At 38.5% G+C, this 22,538-nt stretch overlaps 3 protein-coding genes across 10 annotated transcripts in view; 1 reads left to right on the top strand and 2 right to left on the bottom strand.

The window, feature by feature from the left end:
- The window catches only part of HERC1 (HECT and RLD domain containing E3 ubiquitin protein ligase family member 1), a 107,073-nt gene extending 102,698 nt beyond the window's left edge, over window positions 1-4,375 (top strand). For all 7 annotated transcript variants that reach the window (XM_075713745.1, XM_075713743.1, XM_075713744.1 and 4 more), the window contains exons 74-78: window positions 288-364; window positions 792-1,044; window positions 1,288-1,440; window positions 2,445-2,750; window positions 3,690-4,375. In XM_075713745.1, the coding sequence (XP_075569860.1) occupies window positions 288-364; window positions 792-1,044; window positions 1,288-1,440; window positions 2,445-2,750; window positions 3,690-3,875 (975 nt within the window). In that variant the 3' untranslated portion in view covers window positions 3,876-4,375. The remainder of the gene's footprint in view (window positions 1-287; window positions 365-791; window positions 1,045-1,287; window positions 1,441-2,444; window positions 2,751-3,689) is intronic.
- Window positions 4,376-12,004: 7,629 nt separating this feature from the next.
- On the bottom strand, window positions 12,005-16,141 carry FBXL22 (F-box and leucine rich repeat protein 22). The gene is made up of 2 exons (XM_009478977.2): window positions 15,314-16,141; window positions 12,005-12,436 (listed from the first exon to the last, which is right to left on the bottom strand). The coding sequence occupies exons 1-2, from the start codon at window positions 15,646-15,648 to the stop codon at window positions 12,091-12,093; spliced, it is 681 nt and encodes a 226-aa protein (XP_009477252.1). The 5' UTR covers window positions 15,649-16,141; the 3' UTR covers window positions 12,005-12,090.
- A 5,130-nt stretch (window positions 16,142-21,271) lies between these two features.
- Window positions 21,272-22,538, bottom strand: part of USP3 (ubiquitin specific peptidase 3) — a 44,701-nt gene continuing 43,434 nt past the window's right edge. For both annotated transcript variants that reach the window (XM_075713973.1, XM_075713974.1), the window contains one exon: window positions 21,272-21,626. In XM_075713973.1, the coding sequence (XP_075570088.1) occupies window positions 21,461-21,626 (166 nt within the window). In that variant the 3' untranslated portion in view covers window positions 21,272-21,460. The remainder of the gene's footprint in view (window positions 21,627-22,538) is intronic.

Genomic DNA, 22,538 nt, shown 5'->3' with positions numbered 1-22,538 from the left:
GCTTCTGATTAGTTCTGAAACAGGTACCAGGAATGTATCACAGAGCATTCACAGTAAAATAACCATTATAGTCTGTCATAAGGGCAGGTCTTGAAATAGACATGTTTTTATTACTAAAAATCATCCCTACCATGTTTACTTTCTCTTAAACATTTCACATGAATTTGTAAGAAGTAATCATCACTATAATGGAATATTGTGTCTTGTAATGCTATAATGTCATAATATTTCTGTAATAGGTTTGTTGTCCCTGGTCTAAGAAGGCTTTTGTGTTGTTTGTTTTTAAGGAGCTGGAAACTGGAATAGTAGACATGCTTATTCCTTCCCCAAATGCTACAGCTGAAGTAGGCTATAATAGGGATAGGTAAGTCGTCCAGGATTTGCTTTTATTGCAGATGTTAGTGGGTGAAGATAAAATCTTCTATTAACTGTTTTATACCAAATGATGAGACTTCATGATTGTCTCTGGTATATTTTTTCCTTCAGGTTGTGATGTTACTTTATTGTGGAGGAGAGGGCATGGTTTTAACATGAACTTCCTGGATTTCTGATGGCAGAATTCAGAGTAACTTAGAGAATGCCAGCCTTTGCGGTCAGGATTAGTTCTGCCTATCTCGGCCTCCATTATTTTAACAGCTAAAGATAACAATAATCTTCTTATTTGGACACACCTTGCTGATAATTGTGTTGCCAGTTACTATGCTGAGCTTAGAAATGTTTTGTCTTTTATGTCTAATGAAGTAGCATAGAAATGATACTAGAGTATTTTCACTGATTCTTTGTTCTTTCAGGTTTCTCTTTAACCCTTCAGCATGTTTAGATGAACATCTGATGCAGTTTAAGTTCTTGGGCATTCTCATGGGTGTAGCTATTCGTACAAAAAAGCCATTAGATCTTCATTTGGCTCCAATGGTCTGGAAGCAACTTTGTTGTATCCCACTCATCTTGGAGGATTTGGAGGAGGTAGATCTGCTCTATGTGCAGACCCTCAACAGCATTCTTCACATTGAAGACAGTGGGATTACTGAAGAAAATTTCCATGAGGTAAGATATGAAAGTTGGAGCTTTTAGGTTTATTCTGAAAGCAGTTACTTTATCAGATTGACCTTCACTTCAGTATTTATATAATTCAATGTCTCCATTATTGGGATAACAAGCACTTGATGTGTATTTGGAATAGTTTGTGATCTTATTATAGTTCTAGGTGACATAGTAAAATACTAGACTTAGATCACGAGAGTGACTTTATGCTTACGCTGAATATACTTTTCCTGTTTTGCATAACAGATGATTCCTTTAGATTCTTTTGTTGGCCAGAGTGCTGATGGTAAAATGGTTCCCATAATCCCTGGAGGGAACAGTATCCCACTTACCTTTTCAAACAGGAAAGAATATGTGGAGAGGGCAATTGAGTACAGACTCCATGAAATGGACCGTCAGGTAAGAATCTCATTGTGACCCTATCTCCATTGTTAATGCGAACAGTGTTTTTGATTTATGCAAGTCCATTACAGTTTATTAGGGTTTAAGAAAAGCTTGGCGTTCTGCATCTCACCTGGGTCCCCGTGGCTTTTTTTCCCCCACAAACTGTTCTGGGGTTTTGTTTTAAATTAGTCCCCTTTTTCTTAGTAATTGCTCAGTTGACAAAAAGTGTGTTAGAAATCAGAACTTGTCTTTCATTAGAGTAGCCCCACTGCAACTGTCAGCCCGACTTGAGAAAATAACCTGCAATTGTGCATGTTGTGCACTGTAATTAGATGTTATAGCAACATAGAGACTAGCTAAAGTAAATATATTGACAAACATTTGTTGAACTTCAAACTGTTTCTCTTCTGCTTTAGCACAGAAACTACAAATATTTCATTATATGTTTTGAGATGTGTTAATTAGCTATTTGCATACTTTATATGTATTTTATGATTTGTATAGTGAAGCTTGTGAAAGCAGTATACTAATCCCATGCTAGGGAAATTCTTTTCCTTTTTCTCAAGATGCAGATGCATGCATGATATTATCTGCATTAGAAAAGTAACTTTATCATCAGAGGTACCAAATCCTAAGTCTTCTAGAACAAGTACGGACTTCTTACAAATATGACTTTGTTCCAGCTCAGATGTATGGTACATACACAGTTTTTTGGTTTAGCCGCCATCATTTGTGCTGGTAACTTGTACTTTTTTAAGTTCTTCTGTTTTGTATCAAAAATATGTTCTTTAATGTGCAATTACAATTAAAAATACCTGTAATATTCTCCAGGATTTTGAGAGAGGAGACAGCCCTTACAGGGGATGCATGTGTGGGAGGTTGTATTTGGCAGATGTTCTGTAATTCTATCTCTTTATCCCATTTCTCAGCTGATATGTTACTTTTGCATTTGGATGGTACAGTAAGTGGCAGAGGTAAGACAATTGCCCTTCAAATGTCTCTTCTTTTTTGGGCAATAGGTGGCTGCTGTAAGAGAAGGAATGTCTTGGATTGTTCCGGTTCCTTTGTTGTCTCTTCTGACTGCCAAGCAGTTGGAGCAAATGGTCTGTGGAATGCCAGAAATATCAGTTGAAGTTCTGAAGAAAGTTGTGCGATACAGAGAAGTTGATGAGCAGCATCAGCTAGTACAATGGTTCTGGCATACCCTTGAGGAATTTTCAAATGAAGAGAGAGTCCTTTTCATGAGGTTTGTGTCAGGAAGATCTCGATTGCCAGCCAACACAGCTGATATCTCTCAGCGATTCCAAATAATGAAGGTTGATAGGGTAAGATGCTGTTTTCAGTTTTGGGGTTGTTTTTTTTTTTTTATTCCTGTCTAGTATAATCTGCCCTTTGGCAACGGGAGACAGGTTTCCATAATTGTAAATTTACAAAGGAAGTGTGGGATGGGATATGCTCTGAGCTATTAAAACCAAACATTTTAAATGTGTAGAAGTGCATATGCTGCATGAATTGCATCTTAATTAATTTGGTGCATTTACTATAGTTATATGCTTGGAGGTCAAGACAACTTCTTGCACAAGAAACAAACCTTCTTGTATTGGAACAGAAAATGATTGTGGACAAGTTACAAACCCTTTTTTCATTTGATAATTTTCACTCTTTTTTTCTTTAAGTTTTAAATCTGTATAAGTGGTAACGTGTGACCACTAGTGAATTCTAACAACTTAAAACCACTGTAATGACTTTACAATATATTTCTTTACATACAGGATCATTCATTTGGCATTACTTTTGGGTTTTGTGCAGTGAAAGCACATTCTCTGTGAACTACATCAGTCAAAAACTTGGCAAAATCTAAAATAATAGTGGTTTGACTATCATCTTTGGTTAGGTGTCTCTCAAATTGCCTCATGTTAAGTCACGCTATGGTATGTAATTTGAATGTTGCTTGGTATCTCCCAGTGGGCTGCTAAGTAGTAGTGTGATGAACTTTTCAAATAGCTGAATTTCATTAGTGGGTTCAGTTATTTACAGAGCAGGTGATACAGCAGTAGTTTTGCACATACTTAACAATGAAACAAGTGATGTAAACAAGGGAGGCTAGTCTGCTTCTTAAAAGGAATTTTGAGATCGAATGTGAAAATGCTTGAATTCTAGAATGATAGAGGCAAGGAAGGGAGGGAGCAATGAAATATGGATATGTTGCATTTTTTGCTTCATTCACAACTTAACAGTGTCCCACCTTTTATCCGTTTCCACAGCCTTACGACAGCTTGCCTACCTCACAGACTTGTTTCTTTCAACTGAGGCTCCCACCTTACTCCAGTCAACTAATCATGGCAGAGCGTTTGCGCTATGCAATCAATAATTGCAGGTCTATAGATATGGACAATTATATGCTCTCACGGAATGTGGACAATGCAGAGGGCTCAGACACAGATTATTAACATTCTGTGAACAAAATCATCTTCCTTTTACTACAAATAGTGCCCTAAGTCCAATTCATTGTTGACATAATTTTACAGTAACCATAGATGTTTTAGGAGCATAAAAACAGGTGTTAATAGACAGTGGCCACATCTTAGTTACTCTGAATGTAACAAAAAATTAGATGTTTTTATTTTTTTTTGTGATTGTAAAAAAGAAAAAAAGGAAAAAGAAAACAAAAAAGTATTGATCAGTAAGTTTTTTTCCTCCTTTTTTGGTCACTTTTGATAAGTTTGCATGGAGACATTTTGGTGCATTTTTGTTGGGAATAGTACGTTTGTAAGCCCTCCCAGTGAACATGAAGAGTTGTACATTGTGTATAATTGTTCATTAGCAAGGACAGTTTTACATGAATATTCACATATTTATTTTGTTTTAATTTGAATTGCCTGTGCAGGGTTCCTTATGCAGAGAAAAATAAAGCAAATTCAAGAATTGGTTGCTTGTATGCATTTGTGAACTGTGATTGGTTTACTCAGTATTCATACTTTTATATTTTGTCTCAGGAAATTATAGTATTACAGTGTTTAGACAAGATGTGACATTTGAAGCATCTTAAAATGTTTATCTTCAACAAATTTGATGTGTAGTACTGTGCTCTGCGTTCTTAATGTCTTTGAGGTACTGGCTTTTTTCGGGTATACCACTATTTATTTATTCCTCATACTTCAATACAAGTTAACATTGTACTTGATTCCTTCTTGAATATCATTTAAACATTTTTATCCGCCAGTGTATTAGTTGTTGACAATAATAACATACTGCCACCTTGACTTAGAAACCTTTAAATCTTTTGTCAAAAAAAAAAAAAAAAACCTTTTCGATACACAGATTGATGTAGTTGATTCCTGATCAGAGTACAAAAAAATTAAAATGAAAGTGACAGGGTGGTAGTTGAGACTATGGATTTTATATACGTTCTTAATTTGTGCCTTTGATTTTAGTAAATTGCATGTGTTTGGTCTTATTTTGTTGCAGCTGTAATTGTATTATGATCAGCAGGGTGTGGCTTACACAGTAATGTTCATATTTAGTTAGGACAGTAATGTACTGTACAAAGACATTTTTGTTGTGTGTCTTAGGGAAGTGCTGAAGAATAGATAATTCCCCCGTGTGTCTATCAAAAACATGATTTTGTGTCAAACCACAAATGCGGCTTGGTGTTCAGGAGGTTGGATTTAACTGGGCTGAGGAAAAGGGTAGAGTCTGTCCCCAGGTGAGACACTGCTGCTCTGCCCTGATTTTCCACCCCCTCACACCCGCCCCCCCCATTCTCACTGAACTCCTTGGTAATGGTGCTGTGGGGCCTGGAGGCTAGCAAGAACATTTGTTAACTTAATCTCACCTGGGACAAGACTGGTTTGTCTGAGTCTGGAGAAGAGGGTAGAAATTCCTGTTGTTTTCCCTCATGTGATTGTTGTACGTTAGCAGGGATTGATAGGGAAGCTTCCCAGTTGTCTCAGACTGAATTGGTGTATTGCTGCCAGCTGCTAGCGGTCAAAGGGCTGACTTGATACATAAACTGTAAAAGTTTGCAGGTCTGTGTTTTACCTGGTGAAGTTATTTCAGCTAGGACTAGTTGTTGGCTCATGAAAAAGGCAAAAGGTTCTTGAGCTATGACCAAGAACCAGACTGCAACATGAAACATCTAGAGGCGGGGGGGCTTTCAGTAGTTCTGGGGAAGGAGTGACTCAGGGCTCTGAAATCATACAGACTTAGTTTGCTGCCTTATTATGTATTATGATTCCAAATTGGACTGAGATTTTGGTGTCCCATCACTATGTTGTGGGGGAGTAGATTCACATCTTGGTCTAAATTTGTACGTGTAATACATAACAAATATAAGGTTACAAATAAAAGGGGAAACTGCTGTATAAAGTCCTGTATTATTGCCTGCTAGACTTCATTTATGTGTCTGAATTAGTGCTACTAATTTGTCAGTCTGTTTCAATCAGGCACAGAAAATAATAGAACTGTGCCTAAAAATTGCAGTTTTGTATGGACTATGCAGCTGGCTGCTTGGATAATGAGGGTATTCTTGGAGGCAGTTTGCAGTGAAGTGAAAGGGGATGTTGATATTGGTAAATGCTGATGTTGATTAAAGAATTGTGCTTGATTGCTTAATTGAGACACTTTTTATTGCTTGTGCTTGTCCTTTGAATATTCTATCTTAGCATCATTAAAACTATCAAGCGCTTTATTATTTTTATTTTATCCTACTGTTTTTTTCACCACAATTACATTGTGCATACAGTCCTTTTAACCTGCTGATTGACATTTTTCTGTTGCTCAGGTGTCTGAGTAAGACTGAAATCATGTTCAAGTTTCTTGCATAATGCTTCTTATACATAATTGCATACAAAGATAAAGAATGTGCAGCACTGGTTATGTCCTACTATTGGAGACCATCTGAGAAAGTTCTAACTTTATGTCACTTCAAGGATATTTTATGTATGCAAACCTCTCCCTATATAGAAAGGGGAATAAATATTACCGGTGTATGTCTGCATTCTGTAGTAAAAGTAGATCATATATGCACTTATTTAAAGAAAAAATATGCAGTCTATCTTGTAACAAACCTTCCAGTGGCAGTGTTGTTGCACTAGGCAGAGCTGGCTGTAGCAATGTGGACTGCAAGGGATTTCCAAATGTCATTTCCTTTCCACCTTTCAGCACTGGATGTGACATATGTTGTATGACTGAATCGGGGAGTATAAGTGGTAATAAATGCATATCAGAGGTAAGAACAGGTGTGTGACAATGTGTTCATCCAGACCCATTTCAAATTAATATGAGATAGGGAGGCACAGTAAGCTTAGAAGTATTAAATTCTAAATGTAACTAGAGAAAAACAGCTTGAAAAGCTATAGCCACAAAAGCAATGTGCTGGATATGTATTGTATAGGAAAGCATTTAGATGCCGAAAGCCTGCGTCTCTTGTTGAACATGACTACTATTTGCTTCTGCTTATCTTTTGCTGTACATGAGTAGTACCTAACCTTTTCCTTACACCTCAGATAACTCTCAAGAAGCAATCGCTTGCTCTGGTTTATAAGGCTGTTGCTTCCTGAAGCCCATAATTTCTGTTTCTTACCCTCTTTTTACCCTGGGATTAGATAATTTCTTCTCTACCATCTCTGATATTTCCAATTGCTTTTTCCTACTTTTTTTTTCCTTTCCCACCTTGGAAGGGAAGTACATCTGTAGCCTTTTGGGCTATCAGACAGCTGGATAGCCATTTGAAACAGGTAGGCACACTACCACAGAGAGAAGATGAACAGCCAGTCCTGAGACTAGATGTAGGCAAGTTACTTTAACTGGGTGAAGCCTCACTCTTTCTGGAGCTAGCAGCAGTAGTGTTGGTTCATCTGACAGAGCTGGAATGTAGTGGTAGGTGGAATGCATGCCTGTCATGCTTAGAGGGGACTGGTAAGAACAGTAGTATTCTCCTCAGAAGAGGGGAACAAGTGGTCAGGTCAGGTCTGGAAGTTTGATTTAGATCTGTCATTTAGCACTTTTGACTGGGTGATGAAGTTTAACAGCGGAAAAAAATACTGTTGCTGGTAAGTAAGCAATTTTACTGTGCTGCAGGACTTCATTTAATTTCCTTTTACCTTAGCTGAGCTACGTTATCACAATGGAAATCTGAAGGGTCTTCTGGATGTTGCTTTTCCTCTATTGTGTAGGAAAAGGCACATGAAGTCTCGTTTGCCACTGGCATCTGATAACCTGATGCAACTTCCAAGTAGGCATCTTGGTTTATGTCACCTTTCTTTTAGTACTTTCATAAGATGATAGATAACAAGCGTTCCTCCCTCTATACCTGGTAAGTTAGTTAGGGTATGTGAAAAGTAAAAAATGTTTCAGTAATGTTAAGAGTACTTTGATGGAACTCAAATGGCTTGGAACTAAAGAAAACTGCTAACATGCTTCCATCCTTACATAGTACCCTAAGTAAAATGTAATCATTATACACTCAATTTTCAAATTGGATTGCTAAGTAAGGAAATTTATTATTGATGCTGAAAAAATTTATTAACACAACTGTGTTCAAATTTTACCATGTCATGAACAAATATCCCCACTCAAGGAGGGGAAGAGCAAAGTAATACGACTTTGAGCATTTGTACACAAATAGGCAAAGAAACCAAGTGGGAGAGGGTTCCAAGGCCCTTTTTAGCTCTGTAAAGGAAAAAACCACACCACCACTGTTGTCCTGTCCCCCATCCCCACCCCCTGAAACAGTCCTAATATAAAACTGGCAAAAAGGCATAAATAATATGCAGACAGATGCAAACCCGCTTTCATATCTTGTAGCTACTTGAAAATCTGTTCGGTGTTACATCTACAGAGATGCATCTTTCATCACAGAGTGCTTAGAGAGCTGGCATCAAGAGAAGGTCTTTGGTTACTCATGTGACTATATAGAATTCCTATCTTGTTTTGGCTTGTCAGCAATATGTGAAACGGGTGTGTTTTCACCAGTTGTGTATCCAAGGTAGGAATTGTGTCAACATCGCAGTTTCCACATCGTAATAAGTTTCAGCCCGGCAATCTCCTTTCCAAGCTGTAAATGCTGTTTTAGGATTGCTGTTTGTCCTTCCTGTCTGTGCTTCCAGTTTTGTTCCTTACTTTGTAGTGCATAAGGGTCCTACTTAAATTTTAGGAATGAGTTAATGAAATACCAGAATATTACAGTGTCATGCTGTTAACTGTCTCTAAGTTGTGAAGATGCAATAATGAAATTCTTTTCTTTATTTGTCTTCTGGGTGAGTGTTTCTTATGGATACTCATACTGATCAAATACTTCTCTAGAATTTTAGCTCTATTTGACTAAGTTTCTGTAATGCTGTGATTTGTTTCTTGTCTCAGCCAAATTAGAGAGTACCAAAGGATATCTGTGGATCAATTGGCCAGGATGGAAAGGCGGAGTAAGTATATTCAGTTATGTTGAGAGCTGTAAAGTCCTCTTTCCACTTTTGATGCATCACGTAAAGAATGTTTTCAGGAGTTCATAGCTAGCTCATCAGTTCTTGCAGAGGAAAGAATAAGCCCTAGGAATGTCATCTATTAAAATATTTCTGCTGAGATTGTTTGAAACTTATCTTCCTAGAGAAACTGATTGGAAATAAAATTTTACAGTACTACTCTTGCAGTAAAAATTGGCTTCAAGTGGAAATTTGATCGTATGCTTCCTTTCTTTCTGTTCAGACATGAACAAAAGACAATGTATCAGTTGAAATAAATCTTTCTCTCAAGACTACCTGAGGCATCAGAGCCAAGTTTACCATTGTGACACCCCAAGTATTTTCTCCACATAGCTTTAATAAAAGGAGCAACAGTATTGTAAAAAGAATACAGCGAGAAATTGGAAAGTCAAACCATTTATTCCTAAGTATTTGAGGCCTAACTTCAGAAATTTTTTCCTACAGTTTAGATGCCAGTGAGAGGAGGGAAAGGTCTGCTTTACTTCAATAATAGCTTTTCACACATCCTTTTTGTTTTAGAGAGGTACTACAGTCACACTGTTCTCTAAATTTAAAGAAAAACATGTATCACGTTAGATATTTGTGACAACCTTTAATAATTTGTTAAATAGCATTTTAAGAAGTCATAAATTCTGTTCCTTAGAAGAAAAGCTAGCTCTTGTAGTCTTCCAGTTATATAAAAGATAAAAATGCAAATAGTAAGTCTGCAAAGCTACACCTGTAGATACAACTGTTAAAATGCAACAAAGCTATCAGGTTATTTTAAACCGTGATAGTCTTGATATACTTGAATTCCAGCAATGCAAGTTCTAATTCATGTGGGTTTAACTAGCAAATTTAATCAGTGTTCTGTTAACAGTGCAGTAAGATTAATTATCAACAATTGCAGAGTCCCTCGTGTAAATGAGAAACAGGCTCGCTATGGTATATGCACATAGATTGCTGTAGTGACAAAATCTTGAATAATTGTTACGTAAAGGAACAGGAATGTTGACTGTCTTTATGGGACAGACCAGTATTTCCAAAAGCTAATATTTCTAAATTTGCTTTAATTTTAAGGACACACACACCCAGGTAGTCCTACTCTGTGTAAGGTTTTAATTTAAAGTGAAATCTTAACTGCTGTAGGCTTCATTGTGATTTAAGCTGGAACTATTCAGGATCCACAGAGTTTGTCAAATTGCTCTGTATGCAGCCTTCCGTTTGATGTCTAAGCTGAACTGACATCTGGTCCTCTAGGGGAAACTAAGTTTCTGATGGCCAGATTTAGCCATCTGTCATTCTTTGTAAGTGTAAAGTTCTTCAGTGGATTGTACTGAATGGGAGAGAGATTTAAGGTAAATACAAGTTCAGCTGCGGAGTCAGCAAGAATGGGCAGGATTATATATTACAATGTGCTCTCTAGGAGTCAGAATTCTGAATTCATGTCAGAATTGCCGAACAAAATGGAAAATAATGGAAAGCAGAATTTGAGGACATGCTCCCACATGGAGTAAAGCACAGGGTTTGAGGTGCTTTTTAAAAAAGCATGCTGTAGTTCAAACAAAAACTTGAATAATTCAAACCAGATGATCACAATGATTTTTCTGTATTATTCTACTGAGACAGAGTCAACAAGTAAAATTTTGACAGGTAACTGCAGTACAGTTGACACAGTAAGGTGGCACTCAGAAATGTTTACCTTTCCTCAGGCAAAACCCTGTAAGTGCATAAAGAGTCTTGGAATGTGGTGTTACTCGATGCCACGACCAAATCCCACTGTGCTGTATCAAGGCAAATTTTAAAGAGCAGAATAAAACTCTGCCAACCTTTGGTGTCAAATTTTGTAGACAATGCCATAGCAACCCTTCATTTAAAAAAAAAAAAAAAGTTTCAGTATCATGTAGCTGAGCAGCATGCAGGAAAGTGACAGCCTTGTGGTTTGGGATGAAAATAGCTATTTGTTTTGTACTTTGCAGTGAGAAACAGATGTTCGTATAGATCTGTACTGTAGTGTGTTCCTAATTTAGCATTTAAAGCTACAGGTTGTAAGTCACTGTCCTTTCTTGTAGGTTAGTTACATAAACTAGCATTTGTTCATATTGCACTTCCTTTAATGTCAACTCTAAAAAAATAACTTTGTGTATCTTGTCAAAGTACATTATGCAAAGGGTCAAACTGTGTTTTGTGCACATTGCCATGCATCCCTCATTTTGTAAATAAGCCTGACAAATCAGCTACCAGTGTTAATCACTGAGGAAGTGATGGTTGTCGGGTACTCTGCTTTTGCTAGAAAGATCTTACATGGCGTGGTTATCACCCTTAGCAGATGAAATGACCATATGGATGTATCCTTTAACAGAAATTTCTTAATCACTCTTTCCCTGAAATTTCTGTAAATCATACAATTACTCAGGCTCTGTCTGTTGCAGCTTTATGCCCTCTCCCATTACATAAAAGTTTAGAAGGCAAGGGGGTCCACTCTGAACCTCGTGAGTCAACAGGAGGGTCTTCCTCACTCTTTGTATCTCTTCCATTAGACCTGAACAGTTGACCAAGTCTGAGACTAAGATTGGATCCAGCCGCACCTAGGCTCCTCCATAAGGAGTTCAGAAAGCAAGGGGGTCCACTCTGAACCTCGGGACTCAACGGGAGGGTCTTCCTTACTCTTTGCCTCTCTGGTCTCTGTGTTGGATCATTCTAACTCGATTTTCCTTTTGTATGTTTCTTCCATGCAGTAATTAATAAGGTGAACCTTGCCATCAAACTTATCGAACCTTGTCATGCCACTGTTAGACTTTGTTAAATTCCATGGAATTTATTGAACTCTGTCAAATTATTATTTTACCTCAATAAAATATGTTGCTGCTTCTCTCTTCTGAGTGAGGTGCACTCCACTCGTCCATGACAAGAGGGTATAAAAATTGCAGTTTTCAGCCTTAATCAATCAGGTCTAGCATTTTGTGACAGCAATGCAGGGTCTTCCAGTTTCAAGGAACAACAGAAAGCAAATGGGTTTTTTCCTTAAGACTGTCCTGGTGGACGTGTATGCCTTTTCCCAGTGGAGCCTTTACAAAACATATCAACCATTTGTTTGACTTAAGCCAGAATGCAGGAAAGTAGCCACGGTTCATTGAAGCAATGCTACCCAAGAAGAAAGTGGAAGTGAAGTAAAATACCCACATTAAGTTTATACAATTTGTTGCACTTAAAGCTGAACCAATTTTCTTGATGCTTTTTCAAGCATCAACTTTTTTTCTGGCTTATTGTCTGGAATCATGTTAGCACTTCTGTCTGCTCTCAGCATTACTGAAGGACATTTTTCCCTGACTCTCTCTAGACCAGTTTGTGTTATGTTCCGGCAGAAATCCACATGGAGCGTTCGCAGTGATCCCCCATAGAGGGTCACTGCTTCTAGTGTCTGGTCGGTGATCCGTACACAGTTTTCCAGTTTAAGTGTCTTGAGGTTTGGGCAGTTCTTGAGAAGAAGCAAGATGCAATCATCTGTAACATGGCCACATCCAGAGAGGGTCAGAGATAGCAGGTTTGGACATCTGAAAACATGATTGTTACAAGTGAGATGAGGGGAAAAAAAGTAATAGAGCGTGGAGAAGCTAGTATCATCAAGAATAAATACGAAAGTTAGAAAAATACCTCCTCTTTCATCAGGATGGGTAAGAAAGCATGAGTATGTGGGGACATACATAGATCTTAATGCTCAGCTTTACTAATTGCAAAACTTACCTCCTTTGCTTTTTCTGACGGTAGCAACATCTATATCTCAGTTGGCATAGTGGAGAAGGGGACGCAGATGCCTATTTAAGCTGCAGCTGCATTGTTTTTTCTTAAGGAGTTGCATGGTTCTGCGCTTCTCGGAGCGCAGCGAATGAAGACCCACTAGAGATGAGATGCAAGTCAGGATGAATTTGAGGTCCGCTATGTAGATATGCTGAGCATGGGCAAGTAAGACACTCCCACTCTTGATTTTATGGGGATTAATGGGTGTATTTCAGCTCCCTGGATTTACTGAATAGGTGCCAGCTACTACCTAAGAGTGTTGACGTTTGAACCCCGCACAACTCTTAAGCCTTCCTTCAAATCATTGAAACCGGTAAGAACTCTACTGTTAAGCAATGATGCAGCAAATTATAAAAGCTTTCCTTGTTGTTGCTTGGGTAGACCTGAGAAAGTACGGAAAAGGCCTGTTCCAAGTCCGTGTGTCGATGACTTACACTAACTGTCCTTGTGCACAAAACTGGAGCAGACCAGTTGTTATTAGCTGTTGTGCTGACCAGGCATGTTTGCGTCCTTGTGCACCAACCTGCAAAGCCTTTCGTACAAAGCGTTTGGTTTCTGGCTTACACCTCTCTCTGGGGAGCAGCAGTTCAGCTCTCGAGCTATTTAGTTAAATGCAGCTTCATGTTTCTCCATTAGCACAGGACTTCTTTAGGCTCTGTTGCTGCGGGGAGAAATGATTACAGCAATGCTAATGTTGACCTTGTGAGACCTTTGGACAGAACTATTAGCCTGCCTCCACCCTCTAACTATAAGGTGTCTGTCAGCAGTTCCATATAAAGAGTTGTGCTTACAGCCTGTATCAGGGTTTTAGGTGTACAACAGCAGTGCGGGCAAACAAGGGGCTCTGCCGTCACTGCAGCATGCTTTTGTCTTTCAAAACTGGTACGTAGTAGATTCCTCTTTCTTTATGCACCACTCCATCCCCCTGCTGCTGCTTGATTTCACCTTTTGAGCAGAGGTAATAAAGTGAGATCATGTCAGCTGCATGATTTTTTTTTTTTTAAACTCTTTTCCTTTACACTTATGAACAGTTAGAGAAAAAAAAAATGTTTTAAAGCAGGCAAGGTCAAGAAAGGCTCCAACCTGCCACCCCTTGTGGCTTCATCAACAGAATAAAAGTACTCCAAACTCAGGGAGGAAAAGCTGTGTATTTGCTTAATTTGTGTTTTATTTTGCACAGAACGCTAGGAATTTTGTTCGGATGGAAATGTTTTCAATGCATTGCTGCAAAAGAAGGTGGGAGTTTGCCTTAGGAAGGCTAAAATGGATGACTTGGGGCAGGGGGGTGAGCAGCAATATAAACGGTCATTTTTTTAAGAGTTCAGTTTAACTTATGGAAATGAATCCATGTAAGGCTGAAAGGTACTTGCTAATTTTTTTTCTTTTAAATGGACTTTGAGTTGCTTACTACCCAGGCTTTGCTTTGAATTTTGTCCAGCAACCAGTTTGGGGTTATGGATTCTGCAGAGGATAAAGGCACTTAAATGTTAAACCATTTCTGCAGAGCTGTGGTCTTGTGTCCTCTTTCTGAATCCTAATTTGTGATGGCAAAAGAATGCATATAGTTAAATGTGGCCTTATGGTAGACAGTCCAGTGCCAAAATGAGAGAATACTTCCTCCTACACCCTCCTTTGTAGGCACAGATGTGCTTCCTAATGATACTTTGCTAATTAATCCAAATTTTTTTTCAGTTGTTCTAGAACAGTTACTTCTGAAATTTTGTACTTGCAACTTAATGTTCTGTTTTGAACCTACATTTCAGTCCTTGTTTTGAGATTACGCTGTTGCTGGTTCTCACCAAGACACTGTGTCCTGTCAGTATCCTGTAATTTGTTGGGGTTTTTAAATTGTTACTTCCAAATAGAATTTTTTGCCTTCCGTGTTGTGGCACAAAGCTGAAGACTGGCTGCGGCACAAAGGTGTGCCACTTCAGGATAGGCACTGGCATGCCCCTTTCAGCTCTAATCTTAGGACCACAGCCATCCTCAGTGTTACTAAAACTAGGATTGGCTTTACCCTGTTTGCTCCTCCTGATGTAATGTTGTTTTTTTTTTTGTTAGAGCTGCTTTGAAGCAGTAAAGCTGTTACAAGAAATGGTGTGCACCCAGAGCTGCTTTTCCATAGTGGCATTTCTTTTCCTTTACTGTAGTTTATAAAAAGCTTAGACAGAGTTAATTTTCAGTATAAAAGCAATACTTATTTCTTAGAATGAAACAAATCTGGTGTTTAGTAGCATGTTTAATGAACTTGGTTCTGTTATGACATATAGTCACTATTTGAAATCACATCTTTCCTCTAGCCCCTCCCCCAGGACAATGCTTTGCACTACCAGAATAGTAAGTTTCAGTTAAGCAGCAATTTAGTAGGCAGTATTGCACTTTTGCTGTATTAATTATTCATTCTTCAAAAAAAAAAGAAGGAAAAAATAGGCTTAAGGAGAGTCAATATGAAGTATATGCTATTGCCACTATAAAATCAGCTTAAAACTACAGGAAAACTGCAAAGTCAAAGCACTCACGTACTTAATGCTCCATTTCAGGTAGGTTAACTGGAGTAAATAGCTCTCAATTGTCTCATTTCAAGGCAGTTAACCTTTCCAGTAGATGTAGCATTTCACACCCAAAGAACGTACCTGTTGCAAACTTCTAGTAAAAAATCATTGACAGTGTTTTCATGCCTGTTACAGAAGTCTTTCTGGAAATTGTTTTTCATCCAGTCCTCAATGTTACACACCTTGACTCTCTCTGAATACCAGCAGATGGATAAGTATTTTAAAGCAGGTCCCAGGAGAAAATTATCCTTCTTTAGTTCCGCTGGAGAATGAAAGTTCAACAAAGACCACAGCAAAGGATCCTGAAACACTTCTAGCAACTTGTGACATGTTTTTGCTAAACTTTTCCTACTATTTTTGTCCAGAAAAGAAAATAGATGTAAAAGGCACTCCTGATTCAGCTGGGTTATATGCATTGCCCATCAGAGCGTGTCAGAAAGAAGAGAGTCTCCTGGCCTTGAGTAACGGCGGTGCTGAAGGGGGCTCAGAACCACCAGAAGGCTGTTGCACATATATGGTTGTGGAATGGTGTTTATTTTTGGCGAACAACTGGTGCAGAAGCTAAGAACAGGGAAAGGAAAAGAAACATGCGTGTATGCAACTCTTGTTCTGTTTCTACAAGGGAATGGAATGAGCATGTAGAATAGCAGCACTTGACTTTCACAAAATGCTTCCTTAAAAGGGATTTCTTTCCTCTTAGGCACTTGTAAAGTTTAGCAGAGTTCTTGTGCTGAGTTACTGAACTGAGGGGTGGGGGTGGTGTAGCTACAGCTGCAAGGAGTAGCTTTGCCAGCCTCTCAAGTTTGGACGATTTGGCTTTCCGAACAAGTTTGTCTTTGCACTGTACAGCAATTTTAGCCTTGATTTGTTCATTGATTTTTCTAAGGTTGCACTTTTGCTTCATGTTCAAGGACTGTTATACTGGATAATGAACTTTCACAAACAGCTCATAAAAGGAGTTGAAAAATTCCCTGGGTGCCTTAAAGCGCACACACACGCAAGTCTGTAGCTTCAGTTTACAAGTCTGAGACTACAGGCAGTTTGCTGCACACTCTGTAACTTGAGGAAACAAAGCTAGCTGTTTCCCCACCTGCTGCATGAGGAAAGTAATGATACACAGGAAGACATGCATGGGAACAGCACGTCTATGTTTAGCTGCTTTGTAGGCTTGCATTTTTAATAGATGTCTTCTATTAGCTTGAGTTTTACAAGTTTTCTTGTGGTGGTTATGTTTCTGTAGGTTTAGTTCTGTTACCGTAGACTTGGCAGTTTGGGTGGGAAAAGAATAGATAGAATTGGTTTTAGGAATGAAAGTGTTTGTTTTCCACAGTAATGAGAGAAACTGTAGCAGAAAGTCTCTCCTAGAAGAAAAATTAAAGCTACAGCAAATGGCAGGTTGGAATTAAAAGCAACAATGAACAGCCTTACAGCTTTCATGTTTGTGAAATAAAAATGATTAAGGTAGTTTATGCCCATCTTCTGTCTGGTGTTAATACAGGAAAATACTACATTGACATAATTAGTAGATATTAACAGCAAAACAGCCCTGCAGGAATTTCTGAAGTGGCTTGCTCATTTTTTAGTAGCTGGGAGATTTTATGTGCCTATGCCTTTTAATTCGGTTTGTTTCAATATATGACAAGGTTGAGTGGGACCAAAGTTAATCTTTTCCTTCTTACCCCGAGAATGCAGCTTGAAATTCAACTCTGAAAAACAAGATTTGAACTTCATTTGCAGTCTACAACAATTATTTTAGTGTCTTACCTGTGCTTGAGTAATGTGTATGTGCACACACGGTGACTCAAAAAAATGGCAAATGTGGATCTGTTTAGAGTTCATAATTTTCTATTATGTACAGTAAGCTGTCCTTAACAGTTGCCAGTCTTTTTGGTTTCATATCCTTTGTCATTTAGTATTTTCTTTGAAATGAGAAGGCGATTCCTGCTCCCCACCCACACTCAGAAACAGGCTGTGGACAGTAGCATGAGTACTTTAAGAAGCCACAAAAGGGACAAGAGGAGTAGATAATTCCACATACCAGGTAAGCCAGGCACTGGAAACAGCAGCTTAAATGGTGTGCTGGCAGTTGCTGTTCTTCATTCTCATACTAGCATTTTCAACTCTCACTCTGACCCTTCATTCTTTTTAGAGTTTACCTTCATTTTTGAGCACGTTTAAATAGTCAAAACTGCTCAGAGTTGTAATAAGCACAGGAATATTATTTATAAAAACAAACCCACAAACCAACAAACAAGCAAACTTGGAATGGCAAGGTTCCCATTGCTAGGATGGACTCTCCAACCACACAGAGGACACACACCACAATCTGACATAAAAATTAACAGCTGTTGAGTGACAAGGCCCTTGAAAATTGAACAGCAGGTCCTCTTCGGGTTTAGTTGTTAAGTTTTGGTAGATTTGCTTTATTTTGTTTTCCCCAGAACAAGTTAAAATACTCTGCCATCTGTGTTCAAAGGATTTACACTAACAATACTCTGCAAGCCTGCAGAAGGACAAGAGGAGTTTCATTTTCTAAGGAAAGGAGACACTTTAATGGCACATTTTCCATAAACACACTGTGTGAATGAGAGAGAATTCACATTCAACCTGGAAATGCTCCAGAAACACACAAGATGAGCACAGTCAGTAATCCTCACGGAAAATTACACACTAGATTTTAATGGTAAACAATTACAACTATGGCACTACAGTACTTGAGGATATCCTAAAGCACATTGGAATCAGTTTTCAAGGTGCTGGTTACCTCATCAGTAAGACAGACACATTAAGTAATGAAACGTTGGGGAAACTTTTGAACACGTGTTATGCTTTCCACTGATTGAGCAAAATCCTTATAACTGGCCTCCTGCTTTTGATAGAAGTCCACTGTCCCTGCCTGTCTGAAAGTTTTAAACTCTCCTCTCAGGCTGACGTTACCAACCTGGCAAGCATCTTCTGAGAAGGAGCTCTCTTTGTAATAAGTGCCTTAGAGTTTCGCATAGTGCTGCACGTAACAGCTCACTACACAACACACTAAAGCAGTACTCTGAGAGCTGGACATTTTGCAGTTTTGTTTTACATAGATCTTGTCTCCAGTTGTATACGTGGCTAAACAATTACTAACAAAAGGACAACCTTTGATCAGACAAATTTTGGTGAAAAATATGCAAGTCTTTGAACTGTAGAGAGCAGTTGTTGCTTGCAGAGCAGTCACAAGCAAGAAAAAAATTCTTGCCAGTTAGTGTGTACTATGATCAGCAGTAAGTAGAAAAGAAATATTTGGCTTAAATGAAATGAGATATTCCCCCCCCGCCCCCCCAAGCTAGTAGATAAATATAGGATATACAAGTAAGGTTAAAAATGTAGTACTAGGCCAGGTGCAGTATATGTTACTGGTTCAGTGCTCAGTTACTTTTTTTTTTTTTTTTTTTTGACACCACACTGACTAGAATACAGTGGATAAGCGAAGTTCTCCACCAGGAAGAGAAATACTTGTGTTGCCACAACAAACTGTTCATACTGTCCATCTGGGTTTGCAGTAGGAGAAAGTTAAATTAGGAAAGGATTTACAATGTACTAGTTCCAGCAAAGCATATGGCTAAGTCCTTATCACCACCTGCTGCAAGAACAAGACTGACATGATTGCATTGTGTTCCCATGGCTGTGTCTCAAATGGCCCATGCTGGGTACCATTGCCCAAGACCTTAATGTTACAGAGCAACTGTTACTGAAAAGAAATACTTAAGTGAGAACAATAACTCTGACCCAAAAAAATTATCTGGAGAAGTACAAGCTGCTTAAAGTAAGTGAATGTTGCTGAAGATTACAAATTTAAGTTTCTAAAAATACAAAAAAGGCACATTTACATCACTGGTTTGCAAGAACACTACATACACCTGACTACTGTAAGTTAAACTGCTTCTGGCCCATAGCTAGTTCTGTATTTCAAGCTTTGTATTCTCAAAACTAAAATTCTAAAGCAATCCAATCCAAGTAGCATACAGACAAAATGCAGCTATTAGATGGAATCTACTTAACTCCCCAACTAACCTGCCCTTCAGGGTAATAACATGATAAGATACTTCACTTGCCCTGCACACCAATGCCAAATACCTTTTTCTGCCTGTATAAATGATAACAGCTACCTATTCTGATTAGAAGGCAGGCTCTGGCTGCAAGAAACAGAAATGGTAGGTTACAAACTACGTACAATTTAAAGCAATGAATAGTTCTATTTATTGTTCAACTTTATATAAGGATGTCTTCTTATGTCACTTAATGTAGCAAATAATAATAGTAGGTTTTACTAGTGTACAGTTTACATATTCATACACCATTAGCACTGCTGAATGCCTTCTGCAGTTTTATATTAAGCCAACTTCTCTCTTTCCTGATTTAAGATGCTGTGAAAACGCTATGAAGAATTACATTTTTAAAAACATCTGATCGTGACTTCTCATTATACTTGTCAATGTACAGCTAGCAGGTAACCCACAGCAAGGAAATTGATGTGTACTCCATATGCACCAGGTTGAGCTATGGTACAATCTGTAGGGGAAATTTTTACTGTGTACTACAATGTCTTTCAGAAGCATTAACTAGAAAGGCTCATCACATTTTACTTGAGTTCTTGTGTGTTTTCAGAATCCTATATTTTACCAGTACCACACCTAAAAGGCAGTGTTTGATTGTGTGACTCTACGTTAAGTAAATTCTACTCTTACTACCACGCTTTTGAGATTTTAGGAGTGTCCAGTTCCCTGCTAAGCACACAGGGGCTAGCTAGAAAGGATGGGCTGGGGGAAGAGAACTGAAATGTAGCGTTTGTCGAATTTCAGATTTTTGTGGGCCTCCTGGCTTTTGCAAGAGTGGATTTCCTGTCCACCTTTTTTAAATCTTATTAGCTGACTTGCACTCTCCAGAATGGCAGTACAGCTGAAATTCAGGGTGGGTTGTTTTTTTTTTTTTTTTAACATAAGTCTTTCTCCATTACATAGCCAAGTTTTAGAACCTGTATCATGTCTCCAGTGTTCATCTAGAGACCATAAACGAAGACACCACACTGGGCCAGTGCCTAAGTACTACAGCTACAGAGTCTGCTCCAGTCAAAGAGCAGTCTTGGCTCATCAACTCCCATCAGGCAGGCTGTGCTGTGAAACTGAGCATCTTCCCTTTAGTTTGCATTTGAACTGGTAAACAATTGTCATGCAGAGCATCTGGAACACCATCCCCTTCCTTTCAGTTTTAAGTGAACTGCAGGCATTTCGTGGACAGGAGCTATATTTAGACCTAAGACTGTTCCCACAACCCCCAAACTTGGGGGCATACTCCCAATTCCCACCAGGAAGGAGAGTTGGGGTCCCACTGCCATGAAGTTTCCAAGCAAGTTAAGTGTTCGTGATCAAATTTCAGGATGACAGTCTAAAACAAGAGATGTCTAAGGCAATTCAGGTTAAAAAAACATAAATCTCAACACAACTTAGGTATATATTTTAAGATTTTTTTTTTTTAAATTTGAAGGGGGGAGAGCAGAGCATATGTGAGGAATACTTGAATTAAACTGCAGTATAGATACAATTGAACCAACTGTTTATTTACAATGATTCCTGAAAGTCAGCAGCCTGAATACACATCAATATAGCAGCAATTACCTGGTCTATTTAATGATGCCACATCTCCTCTCTTCTGCAGACAAAGAATGATTGTTCAGAGGTCGCTGTTTAGTTTCTTGCACGAGGGAAAATAGTACGTGCAAACAATTCCTTGATTTTTAAAGAGATTAAATCATATCTACATAACAGCTGTGAGAACAGCATGAAGTTGTATTGCTCTTCATAATCAGAAGCACATTTATCTTGCTTGTAAGGAGGATAGAAAGCTTCTCTGATGTAAATGTGCCTTTAGAAAGTGAGAACTGAAAACATTAATATAAAAAAAGTCAAATAACTAAGTATTTCATGAAACTATATATATAAAAATTGAGTTATCACAACTAAAGCAGCAAATCAAAATCTGCTGAGGTTTTCTGGTATAACTAAAAAAAAAAAAAAAAAAGTTAGTTTGTGTCCAAGTTCAGTAAGTCAAATGCTACCATTGACACAACAAAACAAACCCACAAGAGGAAATTGAAAAGTGCACAATGAAATTAATAGTCTTGGATCAAGTATTTATGGAAAAATGGAAATGTTTTGTCCGGTGAACTTGATAAGCGAGAATTAAAAGGAGGTATTAAAGTTTATCTGATCCAGATTTGGCTTGCCGTTCCACGTAGAAGAGGATGTAGGCCTTGGCCTTTACCACAGTCTCCTCATCGGTCAAAGTTACAGTACTGTCGTTGAAATGGAACCAACGGCCTTCGTGAGCTGCATATGCGGTGTAATGTCCAGAGCCAACGCTGTCAGCAGGGGGCAGGCGGGGAAAGAAAGGACAATCAGGAGGAGACACACCACCTCATTCTCTGATGCATTTTCTATTAGGGCTAAGAGACTCCAGGAACCAGAGGAAGAAACAAACTGACAGCCCTCCATAACAGTTGGTAAGATGCTTCCCTTCTTAATCTGTGGGGCTCAGAGTTTTGCGTTGAGTAAAATAATCACTCACTGGGATGAGTTGAAAGGCTTTTTATATGAACTTACTAGCATCCCATACTTTTTGTGCAAGCAAGGCTTCTCGCAACACTGAATTTCCATGTTCGCCTACATAAAAATCAGGTCTATTACCTGTTACTATTCAAGCATTAGCTATAAAAATTTTACTATGCTCTATTTTCAGAAATCTTCCCCATTTAGGTCTAGAGAGACTCACATAGTCTAAACATAATCAAAAGCACTCACAGCAAAACCAATCCCAGAATACCAAGAAGAAAATTTTTCAAGTTCATCTTAAACAGATCCACATCTTGGAGTCATATTTCTTGAATCTAAGATACCAGAACTACAAGCCCAATTTTCATTACCCTCCCACCCCAAGATAAGGCCTGTTTTCGCTTGCTTACATGTTAGAACACACGCTCAATGTTTCCAACCATCTAACAATTCCATTCTAATCACAACCAGTTTTCCTTTGCTGGCCATACGGTTCTCCTACAACTTTGAAGCACCACTCAGATGCACTGTGGTGCTGCAAGGGCTGCCTTTAGTAGTCAAATCTTTCTGAAGTCCAGACCATTCCTCTAGAGAAAGCAAAAGGAGGGGCTTTCTGGACAGAACTTTTTGTTTCACATCTTTGAATTAAATTCAGGTATCACCAAGGTTTTGATTAATGGGGTTTGATTTCTTTAAGAAAACTCCTTTCACTGCTCGCACCC

The sequence above is a fragment of the Pelecanus crispus genome, chromosome 7, assembly GCF_030463565.1.
Source record: "Pelecanus crispus isolate bPelCri1 chromosome 7, bPelCri1.pri, whole genome shotgun sequence".
In the NCBI taxonomy this organism is placed as follows: Eukaryota; Metazoa; Chordata; class Aves; order Pelecaniformes; family Pelecanidae; genus Pelecanus; species Pelecanus crispus.
The sequence above is the reverse complement of the archived record's forward strand: the minus strand, read 5'-3'. Positions and strand labels throughout refer to the sequence as shown.

Bases quoted from the DNA above. Each gene is read 5' to 3' on its own strand.
- FBXL22 (XM_009478977.2), bottom strand. From the start codon at position 15,648: ATGCATATAACCCAGCTGAATCAGGAGTGCCTTTTACATCTATTTTCT. The intron at 12,437-15,313 runs GTACGTTCTTTG...TCATGTTTTCAG, and splicing joins TTACTAGAAGTTTGCAACAG to ATGTCCAAACCTGCTATCTC.